Source organism: Anabas testudineus, chromosome 18 (assembly GCF_900324465.2).
Source record: "Anabas testudineus chromosome 18, fAnaTes1.2, whole genome shotgun sequence".
Taxonomy (NCBI): domain Eukaryota; kingdom Metazoa; phylum Chordata; class Actinopteri; order Anabantiformes; family Anabantidae; genus Anabas; species Anabas testudineus.
Window position 1 is genome coordinate 26,495,866 of NC_046627.1, and position 21,549 is coordinate 26,517,414.

At 43.4% G+C, this 21,549-nt stretch overlaps 1 protein-coding gene across 2 annotated transcripts in view; it reads right to left on the reverse strand.

Moving 5' to 3' along the window:
- The window catches only part of nlgn2a (neuroligin 2a), a 159,010-nt gene that overhangs the window by 43,681 nt on the left and 93,780 nt on the right, over nt 1–21,549 (reverse strand). For both annotated transcript variants that reach the window (XM_026352755.1, XM_026352756.1), the window contains one exon: nt 12,398–12,547. In XM_026352755.1, coding sequence (XP_026208540.1) covers nt 12,398–12,547 — 150 coding nt within the window. The remainder of the gene's footprint in view (nt 1–12,397; nt 12,548–21,549) is intronic.

Here is a 21,549-nt window from a genome sequence, read left to right on the forward strand (position 1 = left end):
AGGAATCCGTTTGGCAGTCGTTCTTACAGCACTGACGTGAATGCACACGCACTAGGCCCACACAGTATATGAATAATGCTGGAGGTGTAGGAGCTATATTCATGTCATGCATTATCCATGGTATATTTAATGCACCACAGTGTGTAGTACACTGCAAGTGTAAGGAAGCAAAATGTACTGCATATGACACCTAAACGGTTTATGTCACGTTAGTTCTGGATGTGATTTGTGTGTGTGCGAGAGTGTGTATAGTTGAAAAAGAGATTAAGGCAGGTCTTCAATTAGGTGTCAAAAACAAATTTCCTCGACCCCATATTTTGAGGATGCGCTGACATCTACAGACCTGCGAGTGAGTCCGAGGAGATGCAAAGAGATGGAATAAACACACCAAACCCCGTCATCTTATTCCCATACTGGGCTGCTCTCTATTTACTGCACTCAAACTGAGGACGGAAGGTAAGAACATTGCCAAGTTGTCAGATCAGGCGCCAGTAGCAATTTGCTTTTTCCACCACTCAACATCTGCTCTAAGCCCACTCAGAGCCAGCTCATTTCCGCAAAGTCACCCAGACATCTCATGTTTACATGTGTAAGGCAACACCCGCCGTTTGATCCTATTCTATTTTCTGATAAATACAACCGTCTCAACGCTGTTCCCATCAAGTCATCTCTCATTTCTGCTTGTTCAGAAGACAAAATATTTTACTTATCCAAAGTCACTCCGTAGTAGAACTGAATGTTTTTGGAGTTTTCTGTGTCCTTTGAGTATAAAGAAAAATAATCCACAATCAAATAATAACCACATTTGTGTCCTTCTCACTAGAAACCAGCAGAGAGGAGGAGGACGTGCAAGGGAGGTCGCTGAGAGGGAAGTAAAGCTTTGAGAAAATGATGTGAGGAGGAATAAGAAGGAGACATGATTGGAGAGCAAGAAGAAAGAGAAGATTTTGTGGACTACTATGTATTGAACATAACTAAACAGTGTTTATACTAAACATAATTATACTCTCAGCTGAAACGACAAATACCAATTTATTCTTCTGCATTCTAATAAGACAGAAGAAGCTTCTGAAAAAGGGCACAAGAGAGCCAACTGTCTTGTCAGCAGAGGAAGATCACAGTCGAGGACATGAATCAAAACACTCATGTTCGTGATTGAGTTCCAGCGTTGCTCTGCACTGATGTTCTTCAAAACACACTTGACATTATAAAACACCACAGAGAAAATTAATCTCTTCCCCACTTTTGGGGCCTGCTCTGAGACCAAATATTTGACAAACTAGACCTTTAATCAGCAAAATTCCCAAAGAGAGCAAGGCCGGTGCAGTGTCTTTGCCGGATGGCGCGGGCGTCAGTGGATCATACATCACACAGTCTTCTTGTAGGGAGCAGTAGCACTAATGCTTCAGACAGCGATGTATATGGATGGTCACATACAGTAGCTGCAGGCTAGAATACATTACAGACAACTTTCCACTGTGTCTCAGTGGGCAGCTGTGGATCACAAGAAATGTAACAGGAACTTATACAGTCCATGCATTTTTAACACGTAGCGCACAGTAAATGCACAACTTTCACAGCCAAGCATTAGCCGAGTTTAGATCAGACACCCAGGACACTTTACATCAACCACATCGCTCTGCAACACACTACTTCAATATAAGAAATCTGAGATATGACTGGACACACACTGTTTGAGACTGGGGGAGGGGGGGGGGGGTTTAGTGAATGGTTAATTGGATTTTGAGCACACATTGATAAGTGTTTTCATAAGTGTGTTCATTAGTAATTCAACAGTCAACTGTTGCGGACAGATGTCGTATACACTAACACACAAACACACGGCTCCTCATCCTTTCCTGTCTCTAAGTGCTTAACTGTGGGCATCTTCAGGGCCTTCATTAAAATGAAAGCTTGTAAAAACTTTTGCATTTCATTCACGTTGCTCAGATAATAATACAGTAATTGCTTGGGCACAAGAGTTGGTGAGCTACTTTGAAGTGGTCGTTCATTTGGTGCGCTTTGCAATGCTGCTGCGATTCCAGAAGTGTTCAGGAAGTAGTCTCACGTGGAGAAAAAGCAGCACATTTCGACACAGGAGATCAAGCTCGTTGTGGTAATGATTCAGAGGTGTACCATCTGCCTCGTTCAAAGCTCAACAGCTCACCAGGTTTTCCATATAGAAACAAGAACTGCTTTCAGTGCCGGTGCGCATGTGTCCACAAGAAAGCACTGTCTGAGGAACAAATAAACGTTCATTATCATCAGCCCGTCTTTGTTTTAGCCCAGTCGAGTGTTGAGCAGGCGTGTCGGGGTAGCAGAAAGCAATCGCGGTGAGCGGATGAAAGGTACACAGTCGAGCGCAGCCTTCCCTTTAGGTTAGCGAATGCGGCTCGTTTATGCCCGCTGATTGGCAAAGGGTTGGTTCCTCGGGATAGGCTGGTTAATTAGTTAATTAGCACCAGCAGCTTCCTAATGAGATGCCTACACTGCTTCACCCGTGATCAGTGGAGGAGAGCTGGAGCAGCGCAGGTGGATAACACACACACGCGCGCATGCACACACAAATACACAGCACTCCCAGCTTGTGCATATTCATAGACCATCCCATCACAAACCCATAAACATGTATGCATAAATACGTTGGGCAGGAGAAGATGTGAAAATGCACTTGTACTACACATCAAGCGCTGGAGAGAACCATAGGTTGTAACATGTCAGAACTGAAAGTGTGTGTAAGGTGTCACAACACGGCGTCCTGAGCTGCTAAATTCACAGACTGGCCCAAATGCGAGTGTATGTGAGTTAATCTATGGCCGGTCTTTCACTGTGGGCATGTGTGTGCGTGTGTAACAGCTCTATGACTTGGCCTCTGTGCAGAGGAAACCAGGTGGAGAAGAAGAGAGGCGGAGGGGGGTTTGGCTCACAAAGTGGCCAGGCTGAGAGGTGGCCTGGCTGGGGAAGGGGTGAGGCATGAAACTGTCGCTCTCTGGGTCTGGATGTGGGGCTGTGCACCAGAGAGGAGGTGGAGCAGCAGAGGAGAGCAGGTGTAGCCTGGCTCTCACACTGCTCGCAGCATCTGTTACTGGGCCAGCAAGCTACTACGGCCAGCCTGTGTTTGGTGTGTGTGTGTGTGTGTGTGCGCGCGCGAAGAGAAGAGTGAACTGCACGGATGAGTGAACTCTATTTCTCTCACTACTCTATCTACACTCGCCTCGCTTCTCCTTTGTCCAACTCTCCCTCGGTCCTCTGCTGTCTCATTTTATTATGTGTGTGTACATGTAACTGTGGGTGTGTGTGCTCATGTCAGGTGTCCTATCACATCTGCCATTATCACGCTCTCCCTCCTGTCAATCACGACTGGCCCGGCCAACCATGTGGTCGACACCAGGCAGCCATGTCCTTGACCTCACACTCGCTGAGATGCAAATTACATTTATTACCATTCATTCTGCCTGTGTGTGTGTGTGTGTTTTCCTGTGTGTGTTTAAGCTAGAAAAGAAGTGAACAGTGAAATGGCACACACACACACACACACACACACACACACACACACACACACACACACACACACACACACACACACACACACACACACACACACACACTGCTGGCCCCAGGTGCCATATTACACGGGCTTGATGGGTCAATGCAGTGTTGATGGCAGGGAGGAGATATAGAAGTGTGAGGGTTAGCAGAGATCCAGAGAAGTAGGTGCGGGAGGTGATGGCGCCCAGCTGTGCCTTAACCCTTCAACTCATCTAAGGGAGAAGAACCACATGTCCAACAGCTGGAGCTCCAGAACAATCCCATGTTCCTGTGAACCTAAGGGATGTGGCAGCAGAGCAGCCTGGCATGCGCTCCATGCCACAGCACAGGCTGGAGTAATGGACTGAGAAAGTGCAGGCAGTGAGTGGAACAATGAGGAAATGATGCGAGGATAAACAGGGATATTTTGTACAATGTGGTGGAAGCACAATGTACAAAATGCTCATGCAAGAAACATCCAGCCATTTAATGACAAATGCCATCATGACTCTATGCAGGGTGCAGAATTTGGGCCTGTTGGATGCCGAACAGCCGACAGCTTGAGTTGACTGACCAACTGGAACCTCGGCCACACCGGCCAAGTTCAGGCTCCTGGTTGCTGAGTCTAAGTGACACCAAGCTCCATCTACTCCAGCTCATTCTGCCTCAATAATACAATTATGAAGTTATTTAGGTGGTTTAGTGCCTCTGTCTATAGTATTGACATATTGATATTCAGGGTGCCTGGAGGCGGTGGAACATCAAACACAAAAATCCCTTCACCTTCCTTTGATTGAACTGCTTGTTAGTATGTGCTGTCTGTCCTGTCTGCTCACAGAGCTTTTGTCCTTCAGAAACTCCCTAAATACAGTTATAATTGTAAGCGAACATTTTAAAACAATAATTTGACTGAATTTTCTTAAGGTGTTGCTACTCTAGATGGCTTAATATGACCTGTGCTTTCAGTTCCTATCACACCTGTAGTGAAATGTAGGTAGACATCCAAATGCAGAAGAGCCAAATAGGGTGACAGCAGTGTCAGCAAGCTAGAATGTAATGAAGCCACACAATGTGGAAAATCTCTCAATTTCCTCAGCTGACAAATCTCTTCCCTGTCGCTCCTTTCCCGCTAACACATAGCCAACAGGTGACAGCATCAACTTCACACCTGTTCTCTCAGGATTTTTGTGAATTGTTTGGGGAAATGCAGGAAATAACTCAAGAAAGCAGAAGCAGAAGGACCAGGTTGGAAGCAAAAATGGAAACTGCAATACCATAATGCCTCCTTTTTAAGGTTTCTACATGATTTTATTCAATTCAGAGATTTTTCGTGATACACAGTAAACAATTCACACACTCTCTCGTAAGAGCAGACACACACACACACACAGGGCCTAGAGAGCTGTGGAATATTAACAACACAGCACTGTGGCATCCTGATGCCATATGCTGTTTGTTATGTACAGCATGGTTGTTGGCTGCATGCAAAGGAAGCTCAAAGGCTGTTAGTTCTAGTCCAGAGACATAAACATCACATCACAATGCTGCAGATTCCAGCACAAATACTGACTGATTTTCTTTGCTATACTGTACAATGTCAGTCTGAATGTAAATATGCATACATATGATGCGATTCTATTTTGGCTCCCCAAACACTGCCACCCCCAGTCTCCCAGTTGGCACTTAAGACACCACAAGATGATGAGCCATCCCCAGCTATTACCAGCACACGGGTCCTCACTTACAGAACTGATTGTTTGCCACGTGAAATATACATCAACATAATCTACCCTCCAAGTCTTATTTTAAAAGAACGCCCACAGCGAACCGTGGGTGGGACGTGAAGATTAAATGCAAGAGAAGGTGAGCAAGGGGACAAACATGCGAGAGCGAGAGAGATGGAGGAAGAAAAGGCGAGAAAGCGAGGGTAGTAAGACAAATACAAGTAAACAGAGAGAAACATGAAGGGAGGTGTCAGTCAGTTCAGTGTTCAAACGTGTTCATTTGGATAACCTTAGCAGCTCCATACTACGAGGCTTCTCTCTGAAGACAGGACTCAGGTAGAAAAACACTCGAATCTTCCTCTATTTATTAGTCAATCTATCAATACATGTACATCTTAGTGTAACTTCCTATAAGGTAACACTACATAGTGATATGTCAGCATCCTACAGGTTGAACAATAGGTGGAAATTCAATTCACTGAAACTCTATTAAAGAAATTCAACTACTAGCAGAAGTACTTTCCTAGTAGCAACTAGACCAATTCTGACAAAGCTAGATTGTGGTGTCATCGCATATACAGTATAATTACACTCAACAAGTCTCTGTAAATGTGAGTCTATACGAGGTGAGGTGAAAGCAGAAGGTGGGAGAATAGACAAAGGTGTGGAGAAATAGAGAGGGAGATAATAAAGGAAGGCAACAAATTAGGAGGAGTGTGTCAGGTGAGTGAGCATCAAGGCCATGGACAAACAGAGGAGAAACTATGTCTGGGGAGCGATAAGAGAGAAGCTGTGAGAGACGTCTGAATACATGTCTGTGAGTGTGTTAATGTGTGTGTCAGCCTGTGCATCTCACCTGCCCACGGGAGTGTGTGTCAGTCTGTGTGTGTGTGTGTGTTTGTGTGATGTAGGCCAGCTGAGGTCCTAATCCCCTCTCAAAAAATAGTGGACCAGCCTGTCCTCTCAAAGTCATACACACACGCACACACACACACTTACACACACACACTTAAGACACTACAGTCCTCCTTTCTCTCCCCTCACAGACAGTCAAGAGGACTTTGCTCAACAATGCTGCTGGTGGTTGCTATGGAGACCGGTGTGTGTGTTCAGCCTGTGTGTGTCTTAATATCTTCTCTGGTCCTGTCAGGTTGTGTTTCACACTGCTGTCGGGTCATGAGACCGCACACACACACACACACACACACACACACACACACGCACACACTGAGGACCCCCTGCTGTAGCACTGAGCAGACATTTTTCACATCCACACTCTCTGAATACCAATTCACTAGTTTTACAAAGTAACCGAGTGTGTGAATGTGTGCATCTGTGTGTGGTGTGTATATTCATTCAGTCATAGCACTGAAGAGATGGCTCGCCGTGATGCAGGCGTGCGTGCGTGTGCACAGGCAGCAGTACAGAACACGTATAATAGTGCTCTAGATGAATGTCTGCTCCGGCGCACGCTCCAAAGCGGCTCTGCAGGTTTTATTTTTAGCATCACAGGCAAATGCAGCCCCTCACCCCCGCTCTCTTCCCTCCCCCTGCTCCCTGGCCTCTGCCTCTCATCTCTCTCCCGCTGTCACTTCTCTCATCTCTCAAAATCTCTCACCCTATGCTGTGTGTGTATGTTGGCCACAGCATGGCTACACACACACACACACACACACACACACACACACACACACACACACACACACACACACACAGCTCATGCTGTGTACAGTATGTCAACATAAATGTTTTAGCACCAAAGAAAATAAAAATAAAAACCTCTGAGTTTGCACTGCGCTGTTCCTCGTCTGTGCTCTCATCATTGTTAATGTCTGAATGAAGGCATAGTCTCACTTTCATCTCTCTTCCTCTGCTCTTGTTCTCCCTCGCTGCGCCTGACACTGGCGGCACAGGGATATAAAAAGCTCACTGGGGTGGAGGTGACGTATGTACTGTAAGCATGTGTGTCGCTAAGGCAGCCGAGGCAAGGTCAAGTGCTTGGTGGCCCGGCGAGGCATTTTCATTACATGTTTAACTCTGCAGAACTCCCCGCGGAGACCTCGCCGGAGACCGCCTGCTGCCTCTTCCTCTCCCGCGCCGCCACTTCATCCATGTCTGGATGGAGTAACTGGGCTGTCGAGCCGCAGCCAGGTACATTTTCATATTAGCAAGCGGATGGAGTTGGGCGCGTCCCGCTACGTGGAGAGGCGTTAAATAAGAGTGTCAGTGAAGACAGAGGGAAAAGATCACACCTCTCAATCAGCCAGATGGAAAATAAAATGGCAAGGGTTGATTTTTCTTCCCTCAACCTTTATTACTGACATTCATGTCTTTCTGCGCCTGATTTCTTTATTTATTATATTTTTCCAAATGCTCGGTTATAAGGGCTATTTATGACAGGTAAAGCTTAGATGTGGGAGACGTGCAGAGACAGTGCAAGAGGCGAAATTTATTTACAAAGTTTACCTATGAAACTGTTGTTGGATGAAACAAAAACAATTAGCCAGTTGAGAACATCTCTGAATATTTTAAAAACATGCCGGTTCCTTCTCTCAGTAAATGCCTCTGCTGGTGATTCTGCGCTCCCATCTGGGACTGCAACTCGCTTCATGGGATGCTGTGAAAGGTTTAGCATGGATGGACTGAGCGAAGCGGCGAGCAGGGATGATTGGTGGAGAGTCACACCAGTTTGTATGTTTTCCAACACCATCTCCTCTATCTCTCCAGCAGCAGCGTGCAATAGCTGGACAGCTGTATAAAAATGTTTTCAGCACTCTGGCATTCATCTGTTGTTGCGGATAAGGTTCCTTCCTTATTCTCTGCTGTGTGCACATGCTTTGTGCTAGTCTACATTCAATATGAAGGTCATATCAAATTGAGAATGTGTTCATTAAAATTGCGAGCCTTTCTACTCACACTAAAATCCATTCCATTTATTACAGACTGTAGCAAGGATATCTAGTCATCCAATAGAGATTTTCTCCTGCCTCACTGCACAGTGAGGTCAGAAGTCAGGGTTGGTTACACAGCAGGGGCTCTACATCATGCTTAAGAGCTCAGGAGCACTCAAAGAAGGAGGAAACTCAATGCCACAGAAAGTTTAACCAGGGTCTGCAAGCTGCAGCCTACACAATGTCTCTGCCGTTTAAAGCATTTAACTGATATTTTAGAGATTTCTTACCAGGCTTGTCACAAGTTACAGACTTCAATGTGTGAACATGACTTCAATACAACAATAACACTATCCAGTGGGGGGGATAAAGTATTTACCTTTTGCTGGGCTTTATGAGAGAACGGTCGCCCTTTTCAAGAAGAACTGAGAAGACGCCGGCTCTCAGTACATCACAGATTTAGCATGTAAGTGACCCAGCCGGCTAATAGTTTGATGCCCATAATAACAGTAACAGAAGGCACAGAATAAGCAACGTTTTCAGAATGAGCTGAGGACTGACGCGATTCTACAAAGCATCATGTCAAGTCGTGGAATTTCAATCATGCTGTCTACCACATGAATTTTTGGGGCTATATACTGTTCAACTAAAGGTCATATTGTGACCGATATCTTTCTTCCAAAAGAATATGTGAAAGTACAAAAGTCAACAATTAAGTGTCGTCTGTGTGAAGCCTGATACTTTGCCACACTTACTTTGAAATAATGTTTCTGCATTTCAGTAACCTGGAACTGGTATTAAGGCTGATGCACTGGTGGTGGATCTGGAACTGTAACAGACAATGAGGCCACAGCACGTCTTACTGTAGGAGGAGTCTGTTGTTGATTTATACTTCTTTATTTATCCACGTGACATGCTTATACCTATAGTGGTCACCTCTCCTTGTATTGTACAAGATCAGTATTTCTGTTCATGTAGAACAAGTGTTCTCAACAGTTCTGAAATATGTTTATTAATCCCAGCAACCAGACTCTAAAGCCAGCAGAGAACGTACACTTTCTTTTGCAATCTGTTGCTTTCCAGATACAGTATTGCCAAGACTTCATTTAGAAGACCAGGCTTAAGTCTTAATTAGCTGCCATGCATTCGAATTAACTTAGCTCCAGCTGTAATCATTTATACGGTCAGGGTTATTAAATACACTGCAAAATTGAAAACATACGGTGATGTGAAACCTTGCAACCCTCAGAGTAATTAGTGGTAGGCTTAGTAAGTCAAGATCACAAACTATAAGTTTTGCGCTGCTGAGTGAGGCTGCGAAAGAAACATCAAGGTACAACCACACCTATAACAGCTACTATCAAGACGACACTTCCGACACCTCTTCTTCAAGGTAATCTTATGCAAAGACTGCAAGCATCGCATGAAAACAACCACTTCTGTCTGCACACAAACACAGACAGGCGTGCACTATTGAGTTTTCTCATCTAGCTCCTGTATCAATAATTCCTGCACTGCCCTTCCAAATCCGCGTGTCCGATCGCTGAAGCAAGAACACAAACACAGTAGGAACCTTTGCAGCGTATCCACAGAGCAGACATTGATATGCATCAACGCTTTCAGCCACACATGCCCGATGTTCACCACCTCCAAACACACCAACGCGGATTTATAACCTCTCTGCTGGCTTCTCTGTGCGTCTCTCTTTGTCAAAGAAAAATGCTATCCATCATATAGGATGCATGGGGTGAAAGATTATTCACATTTCTCCCCAATCATGACCAAATTGCAGTGGATGGCTCTCATATTTGGCGGAGAGCTGTGGCTTTCTCTTTGCATACAAATGACAAAGTCTCTCTCGCAATTTGCTTTCTCCTTGACTCAAAGAATGTGATGAGAGTGTCACCGATACAGCGCTGAAAGAAGAAAGTGAGGGGCGATGACACCACACTACAGGAAGAAGAGAGAGAGTAGTAGAAATACCGTAAAGCACAAGAGGCAATAAATAATATCCAGTCCTACCTAATGCACATACTGTGACAGACAACAATGACACAGCAATAATCAGGGAGAACTTAATACGTTCCCATTATCTCGTTTCTTTGTTGACACAAATTCTGCAGTGATTCACACGAGTAGCTGCTGATATTTCTGGCTCATTTTCTCATCTTTGAAAACTGAACTTCTGTTAGTAATCCACTTATTTAGATTCCTTCTGAACGGGATTATTTTTATCCATGGGAAGCTCCACATACAAGGCTGAAGCTAGGATAAAGAGAAAACACAAACAGCCAAGAGTACGACTCAGTTGTGCCATAAGATTTAGTCTCATATTTTATAACAATTAGAAAACCCTCACAAATTGGTTTCATATGGTTTTAGACACATGATCTTTGAATGAAAAATGTAACACAGTTTTGAACTGCATATTGGGTCTTTCACAGGTTTGGTCACAAAAGTAAGAAAACACAACTGGTCTGACAAGTTGTAAATGAGCTGGAGGTTATTGAAACCAGTTAGCTCCTAGGTGTAGACACACACCGACATGTCAATTTTAATCGTCTCATTGCACAGGAAAACTGTGTGTGACTGATGGCTAAGATGCAAAATTACACACAGTTTTCTATTCTGGGAAGAAATAGACAAAAATCTTAAGAGGGGACTGAGTAAGAATAAATATAAAATTTACAAAAATAAGACCCATGTTCGACAGAAACTAAATAGTAAAAGTATCTACTAAAAGTAATAAAAGTACTAAAAGTTCCAGAGCTCACTAAGAGCACCTGGAATAGTGTAACTCCTGTCACACACTGGCGCCCGTGCGGCTTCATGGATCTCTGGTAATAGTCACATTTCAGTCTGCACTGCGTTATCCACTTGTAGCAAAAACGGTGATGAACTCAATAATACACAACACTTTGTGTAATTACATGCAAATGAAAATCTGTCACCATTGTAAAGGCTGTGCAAGTGCTCCGAAAAACAACACGGTAATGTCCTTTAAAAAAAAAAAAAAAAAAAAAGAGGAAGAGGAACAAAACAAATCAAAGTGAGGCAGCCTATTTTGAAACAGCTTCCAGCAGCCCACTCTCTGTTCAGCTAATGAAATATCTAATGCACTTAGTTTCCTTTAGTTAGCACCTGCCTCCTTAGAGGCATGTTCCTCCTCTTCAAGCTAAATTACTTGGTCTCAATGGAGCGAGACAGAGCGCGGTGAGTAACAAAGAGGAGAAGTCAAGTGTATTTTCAGGAAAAGGATGACGAGATGTGGTAGAGAGCTGATTCGCAGATGATCATACACTGTTTTTTCCCAGATCTAACTTTGGCAGAACTCAGAGTGACTCAGCTTCTAAATCCCTCACCTTCACTGTGCGTCTGGTAACAACAGCTCCAAAATGCAGCCTAACTATATCAACTCCAACCAAAACATTGTGTAAGGCCATTTTCCTTTTTACAGTTCTTGCTTTTTGTAGGATGAATTATACAGCCGTGAAATAGACGTCTACAGGTTCAAGGCACCGGGCGAGTGCACGCAATTAAAATGAAGAATTGGGAGTTGCATTTCGGCGTCAGTAAAAATGCCAGATCGGTATCTGATTTGTGTTCTTCTTCCAGTTTGTCTTCTAAAGGACTTTCTATAGGAGTTACTGTTACAGTGTAACCAGATAAGAGTGCATGCAGGCCTCAACAGACAATGGAATAACAGAGTGGTGGTTACATGGTTAAAATGTGTTGTGAGAGTATAAATCTATTTAATCTTTAATTAATATATGACTGCTAAAACAGAAGCAGGCTTCTCCCTGTCATAGAAAGGCTTGATCAATGCCTCTGCAGAATAAAACAGTGCTGGACAATAACATAAAAAATAAAAAATAAAACAACTTATAATTGAGATTAAAATTTCTAAATAATTTTTAAATCTCCCAGACGCCACCACACCCCATAACTCAGGCAGCACTTCTGCAATACACCATGCACAAGTTACTAATCTCTAAATACAGTAAGTCTCACTGCTTAGATACTGGAAGCATCTTGTGACCTTCATCTAATTAAATTTTATCATCATGATGCATTTACTTGACAAGACGCAAAAGGGCTCTTCTACATATTCACACCATAATCTTGTAAAAACTAATTAGTAGTAGTAGAAATTGGAATAGAAAATTGGTGTCTCCACAGTGACATTAAGGTGTCTGCATCTGAAAACTATGTTTTCTGTGCAGTTATATTAAAGAAGATATTCTGTTTACTTACCAAGCACGCCGAGACGGTAGTTCATGGTCACCACGATCACGTTGCCGTACGCGGCCAGGACGCTGGCGTCGAACATGTTTCCGGTGCCTTCCATGTAGGAGCCTCCGTGAATAAACAGCATCACCGGCTTCTTCCTGCGGTCACGAATATCTGCACACCACAACAACGCACGCGGAGGAGAAAGCAGAGAACAGAGAGGGGAAAAGCACAAAAGTCAATAACTGTTTTTATGCCTCTCATATTCTCTTTGATCACACATTGGGTTCCACCATAATACACTGAGCAAACAGCAAATTGCTCGGCTGGATGAAAACACAGTTGTGTATTAGAGCCTAAAACAGGCACAGTTGCCTGCAGCTGGATGTCAGCTCTTAAAAATGAGCTGGAGGTAATTTAGATTGGAGGCGATGATTCCAGCAACAGGCAATAACAAGAGACACCAGTGCAAGAATCTAATCAAAAGTTTCCTGGTGATTAAAGCAATAATGTTTCTAGAAAATCACCGGCTAGTGTTGAGTGTTAGCGCTAAACTCTGTATCACTGCCTCTGACCGGCTTCACTTCACACAGGAGGACCAGATTGACCAACAGTGATGCAACGCCGAGCATAGCTCACAAGCAACTGCATGAGCAATCGATCCCACCTGTGCCAGGCTGTTTAATTTAGAGCAGAAAAATGAGGGTAGGACACAGCTAATTAGTTAAAGCATGCAAATGTGAGAAGCGAATGATGTGCACAACGGCGCTGGTGTCAACGTTTACCCTTAAGAGCTCTCTCCGCTGCAAAGAAGAGGTGTTTTAAAGCTGCTGAAAAAAAAGGCATCACAGTAAACGCACTGAAAGCAACTGGGCAGGAGCAATTTACAGCAGGTAAAAAAAAAAAAAAAAAAAGCCCCAGCGTGAAGAGACACATTAAAGGCGAGCTTGTAGGAGCAAAGCCGAAGTCTGAAGAACATTCTGTGCACAATCAACAGATAATAAAAGGCCACTGGCTCTTAATATATCATGTCTGTGATGAATTTCCATAATTTCCTCGTTTTATTTTGCACCTTGGATCTCCTGTGAATGCTAATTGCAAGTCACCCTGAGCTGCAGGGACAGCTATAGCCACTTATTTCTAGGACAATTCCCCCGTGGGAGATCTCGAGAAAACACAGTTTTCTTGGATGCTATCATTTTTGCACTGGCACAAATTGTTTGGAGCCTGCCTCGAGGCAAAAGCACGGAAAGATAACTGTAGAAACTTCACATGAAGAAAAAAAAAAAAAAAAGTCAGAAAGAAAACATGACACAACATTTAAGTTTGGATTAGTTCTAATACAGACAACAGGACAGTCCCTGCTGGAAGTAGTTGAACTCAAAAACCAGCATCAAATTGTACAGCGGAGTGATTTCATTTTGCTGCTTGGTTGAACTACTTCACCTGCTCTAATAACACTGTGATGAGAGAGACAACAAACTCTGGCACCATTCCTTAATTGCTGCATGCAAATGATTTCAGAATGCATTCACTCAACGTCAGTCGTAAGACACTTCAGCATATGCCTGTTCCTGCAGCGCTGTGTGTGTGTGTGTGTGTGTGTGTGCGCGCGCGTGTGTGTGTGTAGGATGGTCCCTGATGGGCCCTCGTTGGCCTTTGAACCAGTCTCCCAGCTGACGGAGAGAAATAATACTCCTGCCTGCCAGGAGCCTACGGTAGCATATGGCACATAGGACTTAGAACTGTGGCACTGTGACAGCCCCTGTTGGCTTCTGTGGGAGTGCGTTTGTGTGTGTGCGTGTAGGCCTGGGGACATGAGCGAGCAGTAGTGCAGAACAACCACATAAATAACCACTACAGCATCTGTTAGGAGGAGAAGAGGGATGGAGGGAGATTGGCTTCCTTTGAAACGTGTTTATGTACAGTACAGAATAACCCACATGGTATATGAAATGTTACACGCGTCCCAAAACACGACCAGGGCGTCACACACATGTGCAGTACCACATATACATAGAGTGAAGCCGAGAGTGGTGCATCAGTCGAGCAGACACACTCACACTGGGGAGAGAGAGAAATTTACAGGCAGCTGCAATAGAGAGTCGCTATGGCAACTGCTTCACTTCAACTTGTTTCCGCCTCCCCTCTCTCACTCTCCTTACATGAGTCACTCTCACGTGGACAAAGTCTCATTGACTGTTGCCGTGGCAACATATTGCTCTCGTGCATTTCTAAGCGATGCCCTTCGCCATTTCTCTACCTGAATCTCATTTCATTAGTGGCAAATGACCACATACACACTTCCTACACACAGGCGATGAAGACTGACAGCCACCGGCATCATGGGAGACAGAAAGCAGATGTACCGATGTACCCGCCCACACCCACCTAAGACACAAACACACACAGCAAGCAGGCTGTCACAGCTGACCTGTGGACTCTGTGTCCATGGATCAATTGCAGGGCGAATCGTTCTGGCACAGTGACAGATAGGACTGAAGCCCTCGGGGGCTACAAGCACTCGCTCTCTCTCCCTATTCTCCTGACCTGTCTCAGGCTCTCTCTGTGTCTCCCTCCCTCTCTCTGCCTCTGGCTTTGTTGTGTTCCTATCACAGCTAAGGTTTAGCATGCGATGCCCACATATGGGTAGTGGGTGGGATGGTTCCCACCCTCAGGATTCACATGTGATCCTCTCGTGGGATAAACTTCTACTTCTACTAAACCACTTAGGGGTTCTCCAGCTTACAAAACATGGTGTGCCATGTACCAAGGTGCTTCAAAACATGATAGGACTATCAGCTCTACTGGGAGAACCTGTGTGTCTAGTATTTTTATCACTGCCTTTCCATACAACATAATGCCACGTGTACCAAGCACTGTACCATAGAAGCACTTCAGGAAATTGGAAAATTTCCACAACATACATCCAAAGCTCCAGCAAATCCTAGATATACAATGTGAGATTATAGACAGACGTGATTACTTCCACACAGACATGCTGCTGATGCTGTACAGTGAGAGGCTTACCCATCGTGACATGGCTACGTGTATTAGTGTTTACATGTCTGACTAAAAGCACATCGGGACTGGAGCGACAGGTTTAGAAACCTACACTTATGTTCTTAACTTTCAGTACAGCTCTTGTTCTGTGTTCTGAAAAATGTCTTTTAAAGTCAAAGTCTATTTAAAACCAATTTCCCATTTTTTGTTCCACTGGTAATAATTTGTTGCAAGCTGTGGTGCAGTGATCTCCTCTATCTGCTGTGTGTAGGTTTTACAGTTGTATACATAATTAACTTGGGAGCTAATTTGTACTTTGCAGATTCAAAGGCTGAAGTATTTTTGCAGGTTGGTCGCAAATGATTTGATAAATCTTACTCCGACTCTGTGTGTGGATTATAGCTATTTGTGTGAGCGTGACTTCTCAGTTGTGCCAGCGTTGCTCCTAATGTCATCCAGACATCCTGGATTAGCTCCTGGCAATGTGGTTCATGTTTGCATTTATTCATGTAAGTTTATTTATTTATTAGTTTTTTCGCAAGAAACAAGCGATGGATGAAATTGTTACAGATTTCCACTGAGAGGTCCTAGAAGGAAGAGGTTTATGGCTTAAAGAGGCAAGAATGGATATAAATATACGGTTTTGCAGAGACAGGTGAATGTACTACATATGGAGACTCAAACAACAATGCAGAAGGAACAAGTCTGAAGATCATCAGCATTTTAACACCATACCACTAGTGCTGGGTGGTATACAGATTCTAATTTTCCATGTGGTATGGATTTCTCATGTACAGTTCAGTAGACTGGACTTTGTATCCTACTGTTCACCACTAGAAGTGTTGCTCTGCATCTGTAGTGAAGCTTATTGCATGCACCTCACGGTTCTTGATGATGACGATTTGTAACACTAGAAATTGCACCTTTATAAACTACAATTCTGAACGACCTACTACCTAGCTAACAGTCTGTTAACAGCTCAGAGAGGTCATGCTACATCAGATTAGAATAAGAAGAATAAATACTCTGCCACTGTTCTTATTATAATGGTAACAATAGAAACTTCCTCCATCACCTTAGAAAAAGATGTGTTTTTGTTAAGGTGGATTGGAGTTGTCAGATCTGAGGTTAGTTTTGTTAATGGACAGTTAAGGCATGAACAAGGAACTGCATGTGACATGGACACAAAACAATTCACCAACCAGGGCTACAGAGACCAAGTTCAGAGCAAGGATTAAAACACTGGATTATTGTTATTATTATTATTATTAATTGTTGAATGGAGAACCAAGCACCTGTGACAGCTGTTTAATACTTGAACACCTTGGCTTGAAGGATAACATATTGTGCATCAATATTAAGCTTGTTTCTTACTTGTGAATGAAACTTGAAAATATTTATTTGATCACTTTCTTACTTTTATATTCTGTGTAGTCCCAAATGTGGAAAACAACAAACTTATAGTATATTAAGGCCCAGATATGGATAAAACATACAGTGAGACTGCCGGGATCTTCCTGATCAGCCATGGAAACTTGCAACCTCTGACCTCACCCAAGCATAGAAACATTTGGTAGTAAGTAAGTATAATATTAGAAGTTTATATTTGGAGGTTTACAGACGGCTCTCCCACAGATCCATCAGACTTTTACTAACCACCACAGCTGCTTCTTCATATCAAAAGCTTTTTATTTTAATTGTGGTTTTACACTGTTTACTTATTTAAGGCTTTTTCCACCACAGCAGCAGGTAAACTGAACATATAGATGTGAATAACTTTTAATAAGAAACAGCTACTAGCTGAAAAGCAGAGAGTCAGACTCTGATCGTTTTGCACTGTCAGCAACAGGAAACAGTCAACAGTAAACTCATTAATTGAAAATGAAATTCAAAACGGTGAACAACGGACTTAACCAAACAATGCCAATGGAATGAAGAAATTGGCTGTGCTCATCCAACATAAACAAAGCAAGATGGCAGAAAGCAGCTGAGGGCCGGGGCCCCGAGGAGCTTAGCGTGGCTGCTGATCCTTTCAAGCAGAACGGAGACAATGAGACGATTAGGCCTAAACTTGTGTTGAGTGTCAGTTTAGCACACCGCCCACCACTGCCCTCAGAGACGCCACCCTCTGGTCTCCCTGATGAGACTCGGGCTTCCGTCTCCATCACATTATCAACTGAACGATTAGTCATGGGGATGGAGCACGGTCTGCTGACAGGCATTGATTTTATGGGAATTGATGTTTGCTGTCAGTAAACAGCGACACATGCAGCAGACAGCAGAAAGAGGAAAGACTGATGGACTCATGTACGTTTTGGTGGTGCAGCTGAACTTCAGGCTCCAACTGGAACGATAACGGGGATGAAATGACTCACATTGTAAAGCATATATTTACCTTTTTTTGTTTATACCTTTAATAACAGCCGAGGATTAACCTCAACCACATCCTGCTTCATTCTGCTTTCCTGGGAGCCACAACAACTCTCAGAGGGAACACATAAAGGCTTGGTGTGGAGGAAACACTGTTTAAAAAGCACGAGATATATTACTTCTTAACAAATCTGAGAGTGCAGGCTGAGATATCATCTTCATATACGTTAAACTGAGCGTGGAGAGATGGGAGCGGAGGACCCTCTCCTCACAGAGAGCCATAATTAAAAAGATATTGGATCACGATGGGTTGAAACGACATCTCGAGGGGAAATAATGCAGCATACTGAATTTTATACCTCCTCCAAATTAGCACCTTTCTCTCCTTGCACATAGGCTCCACTCAGTGTACTTTTCCACCATTTCAATTTTCATTTTCATTAGTATGGATAGGCCAGAGAGCGTGTGTGCACAAACATGTGTGGGTGTGAGGCAGAGATAAATATTGACCTTTAAACTGAGGTTCCAAGCTGTAATAATAGGGAAATTGCTCACAGCAAATGATGAACTGTCATCTGTGTGCAAATACACAGAGGCTCTTTGGACTAGTGATCCAATTAACAGAAAGGTTACACAGTGGTGAAAATATCGTACCTGAATAAAGTGCAATACAGGAAATACATTTGTGCATATTTTGAAGGCATCATTTTAGTCATGATGGACTCGAGGGATTACAGTAACCGTTTAAGAAACAGCCACAGCAATATAATTTTTATGTTGTCTTCTGCATAGGCAGTAAAACATGTTAGTTTGAATGTGCTTTAATCAAAAGTAAAGCCAGTAGTCGCCAAGGGGATAAACCTTGGCTAAGTTGTGAGCAATCTGAAACGAATACAGAAAAAACATTGTACTGTAATATAACTTTTTCTTTTCCAAATGGGGTGAATGTGTCTGTGTGCATGTCTGTGTGTGTGAGAGTCGATAGGAGGTCAATGGCAGGCTGATGTGGGAGAGGGCTGGAGGTGGAGATGGACATGCAATGATGAATGGTATGTGATGAGATGCACAGCAGCACAGCGAGCCTGTAGGCCACCGCGCAGGGCGAAGGCTTAATCGTTAGAGCACAATGGATCAAGGCAAAGGCCATACTGATTGCATCTGAGCCATGAGTGTGTGTCCATGTACTTGGTACTATAATCCTTGTGAGAACCAGTTTGACTTCTGGAAACAAGCAATGGGCATTTTTAAGAAAAGCCATTTTTGACAAAATTACAGTTTTTATGTAGTTTTTTTTTTTTTCTTTCTTTGGCATCAATGTTGGGAATTATGGCGGGTTGCAGACTTTACCTCTCGTCATGTGGACCTTTTGCTTAATCAAATATTGTTGTGACTGAGTTCATATAGCAAGTATCTTACCATGATGCAAAGGGGTACCTTTAGCATCTCTGCGGCATGCTAAAGCTTTGAGAAAGAGAAATGGCTGGTTTCAGCACAGTATTATCAGATTGTCAAATGTGTTCATGTATGTAGTATATAAACAGTACATTACAATACAAATGTAGTTACAGTACTATGAGGCACATCTTCCCCTTTCCCTGACAGGTGCATTCAAGTACTCACAGAAAACTTTGACTTTCACCTGAGTTAGCTGCTAGACAGACATTAGGCATTGAGATTCTAAAACATGCTTCGTGAAAATCTAACCCAGCACACAAACACAAGAAGCAAACAAGAACATATCCTGCAGGATTTGGTGAATGTCTTTGCAGTCAAAGGATGCTGTTTGGCAGCTGACTCTCGAGCATCAGTCCCAGTGTACTGTGAGCCTCTTAACACCCTGATTAAAATGTGCATAATCACATGGAGATAATTAACAATTATATTGCCTTGTCAAAGATTAGTACATTTTCAAGCATTTTCTGGATGTAACAGGTCAGTTGTAACACTGTCAAAACCCCTGTGAAGCATAATTTGAACCTGTCGGTGTCTGATGTACAGTACCACTGAGCAAATCTATGTGATATTTTCCAACGGTTTCTGGGACAGGCCGTCTAATTTCATGATGTTCAGTTAAAAGAACCAAAAAGCTCAACCATTTGTCCGCCCCAGACTGAGGAAACAAATACACAGACTCATAATCGTACAGCTCCCTTCTCCCTGTCTGACTGAGCTTATAACACTGGGGCTGTGGGGACCTGCATGGAGTTGGGATGATCCTAGCTGCTGTACTGTTTGTACTCTGTCTACACCATCTTCACTTTGTGCGACAGTGAGCAAACACTCACAGTTCAGTATGCTTCCAGAGACCCAACCAACAAACCCTACAGGCCAAAAATAAGCAAACAGATTCTGCTCGGAGGCACCGATGGTGACTGCAGCATCTATCCAGCGCTGAAGAAGAACAATCACAGCTATTATACACATAAATATTGTTAAAACCTACTGTTTTGCTTTTTGTTGAAGCTCTCTCAGCACATAAAATGTGAGCCAAGAACAAGTAGTAGAGCAAGAGAGAGGAGGGAGAAAAAAAAGCTGAGTGGGACCACTGGGAGTGAGAATAGCCAACAACATGCTCTTATTAGGCTCAATAACATCTCCAAAAACACAAGTACTCAACTCTAATTTTCTCTCACTGTCTATCTTTCTTTTTTCCTTCTCTCATTGCTCACACCTCCTCCTTGCCTCTTACGCTTCCCACCGGCGACTGCTCTCTCCTCTTCCTCTCTCGCTTCATGTAGCTCTCAATCTATCTCCACATCCTTTATCTTCCCCTCTTCACTTTCCTCCTCCAGCAGCCGCCGCCACCGCCACCCTGGCCTCTCCCTCTCTCTCTCCACTTGTTTGTTTTCTGATCTTCATTTTCTTTCTGAAACCTTGTTTCTTTTTATCTCTTGCTCCTTCCCCCTCTGTCTCTATCTATCGCCGGCTAGCCTCTTGCTGTGAAACTCTATTTGTGACCTCTCTCCTGCCTCGGCTAGAAGCCCAGCACGTCTAAGCTACTTGTTTTTATTCCAACTGCAATTAGTAGTCTTCCTTTCTCCTACTCTTTGTCTCTATCTGTATCTTTTTCTCGTCTTTTACTTAAATTATACCTTTCATCCCGCCTCTCTCCCACCTGAGTTATAAATAGTGGTTGGATTAGGCCGACTTTTTGTTTTGCTCACTATTAGGGAGCAGATCAATTCAACAAATTGAGTGGATGGGGAAGTGAATACACATGCGAGCACACATCCAGGCACACAGCCCCTCTGTCCTCCAAAATGCCACAGTGACAAAGACGACACAAATGCAGCCATTGTCCTTGTTTTCCCATTGCTGGCTCTCTCTTTTCCCCCATAACAGTCTCCTTCTCTTCCATTTTCCACATCCTTTTCTTTCAGCCTTAAGCCTATTGGACTCGAGTTGACCCCTCTCCTTTCTCTCCTTTTTTTTCCAATTCCCTTTTCTTTCGCTCCCCAGTTTTTATGCCTGATCAGTAACAAGATAGCCTATTTTTTGTGCTGGTCTTCTGTCTTTTTGGTTCATATACATTTAAAAGATAAAGCAATTACAGTCCTGTAAACATACGCGTGATCAAATAAATATGAATCCAAAAAGTAAAACTTGATACTTAAAGTGAACATACTTCTGACCTATAGCAGTTGTTAGTTATGAACAAGAATCTGATCCTGAATGTGAAGGGGGAACCTGCTGAGTGTTCAGCAGGATGTTTCAGAACAGTGGCAGTTCCTAAAAAGTTTTTTTTTTTTTTACATAGTCAGAGATCGGTACCTCAGCTTTAGCATAGAAAATAAGTGCACTTC